Source organism: Lolium perenne, chromosome 1, assembly GCF_019359855.2.
Source record: "Lolium perenne isolate Kyuss_39 chromosome 1, Kyuss_2.0, whole genome shotgun sequence".
Classification (NCBI taxonomy): domain Eukaryota; kingdom Viridiplantae; phylum Streptophyta; class Magnoliopsida; order Poales; family Poaceae; genus Lolium; species Lolium perenne.
In genome coordinates this window covers 185,996,699-186,006,930 of record NC_067244.2, presented here as the reverse complement: position 1 = coordinate 186,006,930, position 10,232 = coordinate 185,996,699, and the positions used below count along the sequence as shown (strand labels likewise).

General features: G+C 51.8%; 1 protein-coding gene across 1 annotated transcript; it reads right to left on the bottom strand.

Moving 5' to 3' along the window:
- Positions 1-963: 963 nt before the first annotated feature.
- Positions 964-3,886, bottom strand: LOC139831118 (uncharacterized). The gene is made up of 4 exons (XM_071820379.1): positions 3,338-3,886; positions 2,993-3,128; positions 2,637-2,921; positions 964-2,541 (listed from the first exon to the last, which is right to left on the bottom strand). Exons 1-4 carry the CDS (start codon positions 3,440-3,442, stop codon positions 1,904-1,906), a joined length of 1,164 nt encoding a protein of 387 aa, XP_071676480.1. The 5' UTR covers positions 3,443-3,886; the 3' UTR covers positions 964-1,903.
- Positions 3,887-10,232: the final 6,346 nt, after the last annotated feature.

Here is a 10,232-nt window from a genome sequence, read left to right as displayed (position 1 = left end):
AGGGAAGTGATGGCTATCATTCCGGCCTGGACCCAGCCTTTCCTGGACTACCTCATCGATCAGAAGTTGCCAGAGGACGAGGTCCTCGCACGACAGATCGTCAGGCGAGCACGAACCTACACAATAGTTGATGGACAGCTCTACAAACGAAGTGCAGCAGGGGTATTTCTTAAATGCGTCTCCAATCAAGATGGCATTGAAATCCTCAGAGAGATCCACGCAGGGACTGCGGGCATCACGCCGCTCCCGGATCACTCGTTGCAAAAGCTTTCCGGTTAGGTTTCTATTGGCTTACAGCTAAAGAAGACGCTGATAAAATAGTCAAGACCTGCCGAGGTTGTCAGTACTACGCTACTCAACCAAACGCTCCAGCCCAAGAGCTGAAGACCATACCTATCACCTGGCCATTTGCGGTCTGGGGGCTTGATATGGTTGGTAAGTTAAAAAAATCATCTCCTGGCGGTTTTGAGTACCTCACAGTCGCTGTTGACAAGTTCAGCAAATGGATCGAGGCTAAGCCAGTGAGAAAAGCCGACGGTGCTACGGCACTAAAATTCGTCTGCAGCCTCGTGATGAGATTCGGCATCCCGCACAGCATAATCACAGATAATGGCACGAACTTTGCTCAAGGAGAATTGAGGGATTATTGTGAGACAATGGGGATACGATGGACCTCGCATCTGTGGCTCATCCACGGTCCAATGGTCAGGTTGAAAGGGCTAACGGCCTAATATTATCGTGAATTAAACCACGCCTTGAAGGACCGCTGCGACGAGCAGCCGGAGCTTGGGCTGATGAGTTGGAGGCTGTTACGTGGAGTTTACGAACTACCCCTAACAGATCAACAGGGTTTACCCCTTTTTCTGGTATACGGATCCGGCCGTACTTCCCTCCGACATCATCCACGATTCACCGCGAGTTTCCGCCTACAATGAAGAAACAAATGACGAGGCAAGACAGCTATCTGTGGACCTGATCGAGGAAGCTCGGAACTTAGCAGATCAGAGATCCGCCATCTATCAGCAAAAGCTCCGACGTTATCACAGTCGTCGAGTTCGGAAACGCTCCTTTATGGCAGGAGACCTGGTCCTCCGCCTTCGACAGGTGAAAGACCATAAGCTGCAATCTCCATGGGAAGGACCCTTCGTCGTTAGCAAAGTGCTTCATAACGGGTCGTACTACCTTGTCGATTTCCGCGAGTTAAGGGATAGACCTGCTAACTGGCACCGGAAACGCAAGCGTGAGGATCCGGATGACATCTACGATGAAACAGATCGCCCTTGGAATATCGCACAGCTACGTCCTTTCTACACTTAGCATATATTTTCCGAGTTCTAAACTCTGTAATAGTTATACATGATCAATGAAATAAAGCTTCTGGTTCACTCTTTTGAGTCTTTTACCTCCTTTACTTGTTCATTTTAGATCGTGTATGTTTTTTCCAACTAAAACCGCAGAGCTGGATTTTTTCCGCCTAGGCGTGTATGAAAGTTGTGATTTTCAAAATCGTCCTTTAGGACGTAAGCTTAAGTTTTCTGATAAAGTTGTTATCTGTTGCGAACTCGTGGATTCCTAGTAGCGATTTCCGGCACCTATGCCTGGGGGCTTGTTTCCGCGGTTATGGACGGACTGCCATTGGGCTTCGTCGCCGCTGGCGAGCGTTTCCGGCTAAGGTTTTCCGGCTCGTGGAAGGTCAAGCGGGCAAGCCGGAAAATAACGAAGTCAGCACTTGCTTTCCGACATAAAACGAAACATGCACATAATATTTAACGGATAGCAGGATAAGTGTTTCCGCCCCATGCATAATCGTTTCGTTCCTAGCTACTTAAGAATTTAAAGTCTTATTACAAACCCTCGCTGGGGCCAAAATGATGCATTGTTTTTCCCGCAGGAATAAAAGTTTTCACTCCCCCTTAGCCGGAGAAGTCTTGCCCTCTGGATCTTGTTCCTTGGCGCCTTCGGCCGGAGAAGACACGTCTTCTTCACTTTCTTTTTCTTCAGAGGCAGCAGTGCTGGTCTTGGGTTCCTCTTGGGGAGCATCCTTGGAGCTGGTCCAGGTAAACTGGGCTCCGGATTCCGCAGGTCGCGCCTTGGCGTCGAGTTCCTTCTGAAGTTCCGCTTCTAAGGGCTCGTCAGCAGCGAGGACGACCTTGTCGTAGAATTCCTCGTGCCGGATCCTGCGCGCGATACGGGTGTCGTAGCCGCTCACTGCATCCAGCAGCGCGCCGACATCCGCATCCGGAGGAACGCCCGTGGTCACTTCATCAAGATCAAGACCCGGAGTATGTGCTAGGCACATGGTCAAGGCCATTGCAGCTGCGCCTCGGGCTGAAGATGCTTGCAGATCCGTCACCAGCTCCGGCAAAACATCCATCTTACCAATAAGCTTGCGCACGTCGCAAGTGCGGCTCCTCTTGATGTTCAAGTTATAGCATATTTTGCGGGAGGCGGAGATGAGATCCTTGCAGTCATCGCCCGCGAGTTGCAGAAGGTCGTCCCGTGGGAACAAATTCCGGCGCTGTTCCGGGTACCCAAGCGGCTCTGCATACAAAGATAATCAGGATGTAAGCACGCAATTTGAGCGCAAAGTAAAAAACAATCGGAGCAAATATCTTGGCAAGGTTCCGATATCATACCCAAGATGTTCTCATTGAGCAAGTCCCAGTGTTGCTCCGCCGTCTCCATAAATTTCCGGAGTCCATTGAGCTCTTTTTGCTGCCTCCTGATGGTCTCGCTGTCAGCATTCTTTTTCAGTTCCAGCTCGCCCTTCTCCCTGATATGCTCGGAGTTTTTCTCCGCCAGTTGTTTTTCGGCCTGCTCCCTCTTAAGTTCCGCTTCCTTTAGCTTCGTCTCCAACTCTTGGTACGAGGAGCGCAGGTTCTCAAGTTCAGTCGAAGCTGTTGCAAGGGAGGAGGATGCGCCTATAATGGCATACGTTAACAGCAAATTTGAAGTCGGAATTTGGTTAATAACGAAGAAGGTGGAAACCAACCTTGGGCGTCTGCCAGTTGTTTAGCCAGTTCCGCATTCTCATCCTTCAGGGTCCGGATATTTTCCGCCTGACTCAGAGTAACGCGGCGCTGCAGGGCAATGTTCTTGTGCAGCTCGTAGTGCAGCGCCTGCTGTTCCTGTAAAGTTTAAACAGTGCAGGAGTAAAAATTCCGCCTGTAGCAGTGGTTTCTTTAAAAGCATCATTGCCGGAACTTTTCCGCCATAATGCTTGGGGGCTACTGGTCCATTCTAAAAAACTTTCCCGGAAGTAATTTTTCTCTAAGCATTTAAGCGCTAACTACTTTTTGAGTTTCCGCCTACATGCTTGGGGGCTACTGGGGAGTACCTTTTGCTTGCAGATAAGTTGATCGCAGAACTGGCCAATGTTTTTCTTGAAGTCCTGGATCTCCGATGTCCTGGAATCCGGCTTCCCCCAGGCGTTGTTCAGCATGGCGTTGAGCAGGTCTTGTTCAAGTTCCCACTTCTCCGCCTCAGTCAGCTTGTTAAAAAACTTGGTGGCATACGCCTTGGGGGTGGAAGTGGTGTCCGCCGGATCTCCGAAGTTCTTCGGAAAAACGACTATGTCGCCAGCACCCTCTCCAGCCTTCTCGGAAGTGACTTCCGCATCTCCTTGGCCTTGTGTTTCCGCCTCTTCTTGGGCAGGGCCTTTGGCCTTAGGATCTTCTTCTTCTGCATGCCCGCTGCTAACCGGAATTATTTCCGGTGGAGTGTTTGCGGCAGGTGGGGGAGATGGATCAGCCGGAGGTGGCGACGGTTGAGGAGTTGGGTGGGAAGCGCTTGGTGGAACTGGAGTAGAGGGACCAACAGCCGGAGATTTCTTCAGGTACTTCGTGATGGGCTCCTGGCTGGTGGTCCGCGTGGCAGTGGTTTTCGGGTTCCTGCAAACAAGTGAAAGGGTTTAGACAAGAGATAATTTCGTTAAGTTAAAATCGCATCATGCTCGGAAACTCACGGGGCGCCGGGAATGATGGGGCGTGTGCCCTGGCCAGCCGTCGAGAGCATCCGTAGACGCGCACGCTCCGCCTTCCTTGAGTCAAGCGGAGGTGGTTTCGTCGTCTTTGGCTTCTTGGCGGAGGCCTCGCCGCTAGCTCCGGCTTCAGAGCCGGAAGCATTGGCGCGGGGACGCTTTGTAGGTCGAGGGGCCGCCTTGCGGGGTGCCTGGTCCTCTTCCTCCTCGTCGTCTTCCGGAGCCTCCTCCGCCGTGTCGCTGGTAACGGGGACGCGAATGATGGTGCGGAAGTTGTCCTCCGCCAAAGTATTGAGCTGGAAGGAAAATGAACAGAAGTTAGAGTTATCCTTGTGAAGTTTGAAGCAACGGAAAGAACGAAGCTTACCGGAGGACACTGATCGTTCGTGTAGATATCCTTGAACAGTTCCGGGACCTGTTGGCCCCTCGGAATCTTCACCAGCGTCTTGAGTCTTCTTTTCAGAGAGTCAGCCGGAAGATCATGGCGGGTAACCCGGAGAAGATCATCCGCCCCGGTGTAAGAGCACATCAACCGCGCGTTGTAGCGAAGGGGCTGGATTCTCCGGGAAAACCAGCTAAGTGTAAGCTGGGCTCCGGTAAGTCCGTCGTGGACTAGCCAGGAGATTCTCCGCGCAGCTTTCTCCAAGGTTGGAGTCAGGGCGAGTGGAGGGACGAAGCTCCAGCTTGCAAGTTCTTCCGGAGGTTCGTTGACGAACTGGGGAAGGCCTTCGTGGACATCCGGAACAGGAACATTCTTCTCGTAGAACCATCCGGCGTTCCGATCCGGACGGACTCGTGTGAATCATGGGGAGGATACATACGATTAGGGCGGAGCATAAACGTCATGCTTCCGCAGTTCACCATTGCTTTGTCCTTAGTTTCTTTCTTCACTCGGAAAAAGAATTGCCACAACTTGACATCTGGCCGGATCCCAAGATGTCCTTCGCAGAGAGTCACGAAGTTGGACAAGAGAAGGTATGAATTGGGGCAAATGTTGTGGGGCTGGAGCCCGTAGGTGTTGAGGATGGAGAGGAAAAATTCCGAACAAGGGAGTGAAAGACCGCGTTCCACCCAAGCCTTGGTCATGACAACTTCTCCGGCTTCTGGCTTGGGGGCGTCGGAGTCACGAACGAAACTCCAGTGTGTGGAGATCATTCCCTCGTTACGGAGCTCTCTAAGCTCCACGTCGGTGGTTGCGCAAGGCCACCATTGACCTCGTTCTCCTTCACGGATCCGGGCCTTGGACGCCCTCTTGTTTTCCGCCTCCTGCACCTTTGCTGCCATCCGAGCTTGTCCCTCGAGTTCTTCTTGGAGCTCTTGGAGGGTAGGGATCCGGCTTGGAGCGGTCTTTGGAAGATGCGGAAAAAGGTTGAGCTAGTCTGATGTCGGAAACATACGGTGGCAGGAATGATATAGGATCCGGGCATATGGGTTCTATTTGGTTGGGATCCGGGCTACTCGAAGAGCTACCAGTGCAAAGTGACGATTCGTGTGGCATGCTTCCGGCTGCACCCATACAAAGTGTCTGAGTACCCGGATCACTAAGCCTATCTTCTACACTAGGTTGTCTTCTACAAGTCCGGCGTACTTACCGCTAATGGCGCGGTGGTGCGACGGAGCTCCGGCGGAAGATGAGGTCGCCGAACTTGAAGGAAATCGGCCCGCGTGACCACGAATCGGCGGCGGAGTAAGTTTCCCGATCAAACGTGAGAATCTTGGAGAGAGGGAAGCCTTGGTTCGGCGGCACTCGAAGTTCACCGGGGCGAAGTTCGCCGGAATCAAGATCTGGCGGGCGGCGCGGCGCGAGGAGGAAGACGATGTGGTGAGAGGGGGTGAAAGAATGAATTTTTACCGGGCCGCGGGGTATTTATAGGCCGCGCTCGGAGATTCGGGATCCGGATCCAACGGTGGAAACTGAACGGTCGCGCCGTTGGATGGATGACACGTGTTTAGGTCAAATGCGGTAAAACGACGTGGAGGTAACTTAGCCATGCACTCCCGAAAGTTCCGGTTGAAGATTTGCATCTGCGAAACTTTAGCGCGGGAAATGAGGAAGTTGTGCGCGGGAAATACGGAACTTCCGTTGTTAAGCATGATCTGAAGATGAAGGATTTCCGAAACCGTTAGAGTCTTTTAAGATTCCGGGTGATTCTGTGAAGATAAGATTGGCTTTCGTTCAAGCAGGGAGTAACCCGGAAATGTTCTTTGGAACGTCGATGGATGAAGTCCCTCGGGATGGGAGCATTTTCCGGCTATAAGTTGGAAAAAGAAGAAAATGCAAAGTTGGAGCTCTTCAAGTTTCTCCGCGTTACCAACGTTTGCCGGAGATCATGATGGACCAGCAAGTCGGAAACCGCAGGGGAAACTCGGAGAACTCTGGGGGCTACTGTTGTGGGTATACTTCATGGGTGTACCATCGACAGTGCCTAGATCCGGCAAGCCCGGGTGGCCCACAGATGGTGATGAGGCATGTGGCCCATCGGGCGGCCCGATTCTTGTTGATCATGAAGGAAGAAGTCCAGCCCAGGATCGGCGGGCCGGATCCGTACCGACCTAGGAGTGACCCGGATCCGGGGAGGCCCATGAGGAACCGGATCGATGCGACGTGTATGGAAGGCGGATCCGTGACGTGCACGGCAAGATATTGTACCGTAGCTAGACTATCTGTAATCCGGCAAGGACTCTCCATGTAAACCCTAGATCCGTGCGCCTTTATAAGCCGGATCCCGGGAGCCCTAGAGGCACAACCACAACTCATTGTAACAACGCGAAAGCGCCCAGATAATACCAGACAAGCAGCAGTAGGCCCTGTCATCGTGCAGGTGTTCCGAAGCTGGGTAACTCGCGTACCACCGTCCCGTGTGCACTCCGCCCTATGGCCCCTACTTCTTCTCCCCCTCGTGAGGATCCCTCCTCCGAGGTACCGTCGATTAGGCAACGACAATGAAGTAGAGCGGTGTCGACGATGACGACCCAAGTTGGTGATGGCGCGCTCGAGGCTATCCATGCGCCGCTCCATGTGGGCATCATTGGCCGCCATTTGGCCATTCAAGTTGTCCGTAGCTTCACGAAGAAGAGCCAAGTCTTGGTTCACGGCGGAGAAGTTGTGAGCCACCTCATCGTATTGCTCATCGATGCGCGTCTCGAAGAGGGTGAGTTGCTCCTTGAACTCTTGTCGTTGCGTCCATAGGTTGTGTTGAGTAGCCAACCTCTCGGTGTTGCGGAGGATCTCTTCATCCCTATTGGTATCTCCGTTCCTATCCATGATGGAAAGACAAGAACTATGTTGTGTATGTTAGTGGAAGGAGACTACCTCGCACTCTTACCAAGGTAAGATAGTATTGAGGCAATCCACCAAGCCGAAAGCAAGATCAAGTGTATCGGGAACACACGCAAAACCACACGCAAAAGCTAGCAAATATGGTGTTAGGCGAGTGTTGTGGAAAACCAAATGACAAATCCAAGATCGAGTATGTTGTTAAAAGTGGGTGAGGTCCAAAAATCCAAATGTCAATGTGAAGATCACTATAAACATGGAAAAAGTTGTGGAACACACACACGAGATAAGCGGGGTTAGTGCAACCAAAAGTGAGCGGAAAAGTGTATGTATAAGTGCTCGGTGTCACACTAACACAAGGAGAGCCAAAGCTTCGGTTGCAAAGGAAGAGACAACAAGATTCACACGCGGCCTCTCTTCTCGTATCTCTCTTTTGCTTAAAAGCTTTTTCTCTTTTGTATATTGTGGCACTTGCACTCGTTTGTATCTTTGGTGGCACGTGGACACTTTTGTATGTATGGGCGTATGGATGTATGGATGTATGGTGCTACTCGCACTCTTTTTGTGTTTTTGGGGCTTTTTCACGCACTATGTTAGCGTTAGCCTCGCTTTTGCTATCTTGCCACACGAGTGTTTGCTTGGATGCCTTACTCAACGCGACACACACACCTCACAATGCGGGGCCACGTGCAATGTCTCGCAACACTAGACAAGCAATGCTCGATGGGAAAGATCGCAAAAGGAAGAGGGGTTACAAGGTGAAAGCTGCAAGTTATACCTGCGATGGTGGTGGTGGTGGTGGTGGTGGTGGAGATCGCCAGAAAACGAGGTCGAAGGGGGCGTGAAGATGCGCCCGGTCTGGGGCCCGGTTGGACCGGATCCTGGACCGGCCTGTCCGGTTGCCGCCCGGTCGACCGGGTTCTGGGCTGGCTCGTCTGGTCGTGGGCCCGGTTGACCGGGTCCGAAACCGGATTTCACGATTTGGAGTTTTCTCTCTCCTATTCTTCCCCAAACCAAATCCAAATCGACCAAAACGAAGAGAAACGATGGAATTGGAGGCTCAAAGTTGGGGAAATAGTAGATCAAGCACAACAACACCAGATCCACGGACTAAAACCACTCAAAACGCAACGAAATCACAGATCGGTCAAGAGGCAATTTGGGGCTATTTTTGGGGATTTTTTGGAAAATTTTCTAGGAACGAAATCGGGTGGGTGGAAGGTCAAATCCGCGGTAACCAAGAGCTCTGATACCATATGATGAGGTTTAAGACCCCGTGTGTGGCCCGATCTCGCGGATTGACTTCGAAACCAAGGGGGAAGATGGAAGAACGCGAGGAACACGAAGAACACGATGAACACGAGGAACTCCGAGACTCACGCACGCACGCCAACCCGATACACCCGATGCTTACCTCCGTGGCTCGATGGACCACGCCAATAGAATCTCCGAGGAAGAGGCACGTGGCAGAATTCCCGGAGAGAGATTGGGGTTGGAGAGGAAGAGCTTGGTGAGGGAGAGAGAGTAACTAGTACTAGAATCTCACTCAACAAGATCAAAGTCAACAACCAAGGTGCCTTGATTACAGAGGGATGATACCCAAGGGAGACTAAGCTCAAAGGTAGGTTTGAGTTCAAAACAAGTCTGAAGAGCTAATGAGGGGTCCCAGCTACTTATATAGGCACACATGGCCAGCAAGGGCGAACAGGTACGCGAAAGGATAAGTTAAGGCAGTTTGGTGGGGGCATTCCCGTCAGATCCGGTTTGGGTCCGGTCTGACCGGGCCTGTGACCGGGCTGTCCGGTCATGGGTCCGGTCTGACCGGGCCTGTGACCGGGCAGTCCGGTCATGGGTCCGGTCGACCGGGCGCAAACCGGGAATCTGCGAAGAATCCGGTCCTGGGTCCGGTCGTCGTCCGGTACGAGGGGGCTGGTCCGGTTTGCGCCCGGTTGACCGAGCCTCTGACCGGGGCGTCCGGTTGTGGGGTCTGACCGGGCCTGTGACCGGCCAGCCTCCGTCTCTTCCTTGGAGCGCTTCGAGCGACGTCGGCTTCGGCTTCAAGATCATCTCCATGTCCAGTGGCTTCCCTTCCTCTCTTGACCTTGGCGTCTCCTCCTCTCCGGGGTCTTGGTGCGCCTTGTACCTAATGACACATAGTACGTCGGCATGAGGTAGCAATCCATCCAAAGGGGTACCAAGATCAAGGGTGGTGAGGAGCGAGTTCACCTCATCATGTGATGTCTACTTCCCCCTCCTTTTCCTGTAGACAGTGTTGGGCCTCCAAGAGCAGAGGTTTGTAGAACAGCAGCAAGTTTTCCCTTAAGTGGATCACCCAAGGTTTATCGAACTCAGGGAGGAAGAGGTCAAAGATATCCCTCTCATGCAACCCTGCAACCACAAAGCAAGAAGTCTCTTGTGTCCCCAACACACCTATACAATAGGTGCACTAGTTCGGCGAAGAGATAGTGAAATACAGGTGGTATGAATATATATAAGCAGTAGCAACGGTGCCAGAAAAGTGCTTGCTGGCGCGTAGTGATGGATGGTGATATAGCAGGCAGTAGAAACGCAGTAAAACAGTAAACAAGCAGCGATAGCGATATTTAGGAACAAGGCCTAGGGATTAGACTTTCACTAGTGGACACTCTCAACATTGATCACATAACAGAATAGATAAATGCATACTCTACACTCTTGTTGGATGATGAACACATTGCGTAGGATTACACGAACCCTCAATGCCGGAGTTAACAAGCTCCACAATTCAATGTTCATATTTAAGTAACCTTGGAGTGTAAGATAGATCAATACGACTAAACCAAGTACTAACGTAGCATGCGCACTGTCACCTTCATGCTAAGAAAGGAGGCATAGATCACATCAATACTATCATAGCAATAGTTAACTTCGCAATCTACAAGAGATCATGATCATAGCATAAACCAAGTACTAACACGGATGCACACACTGTCACCA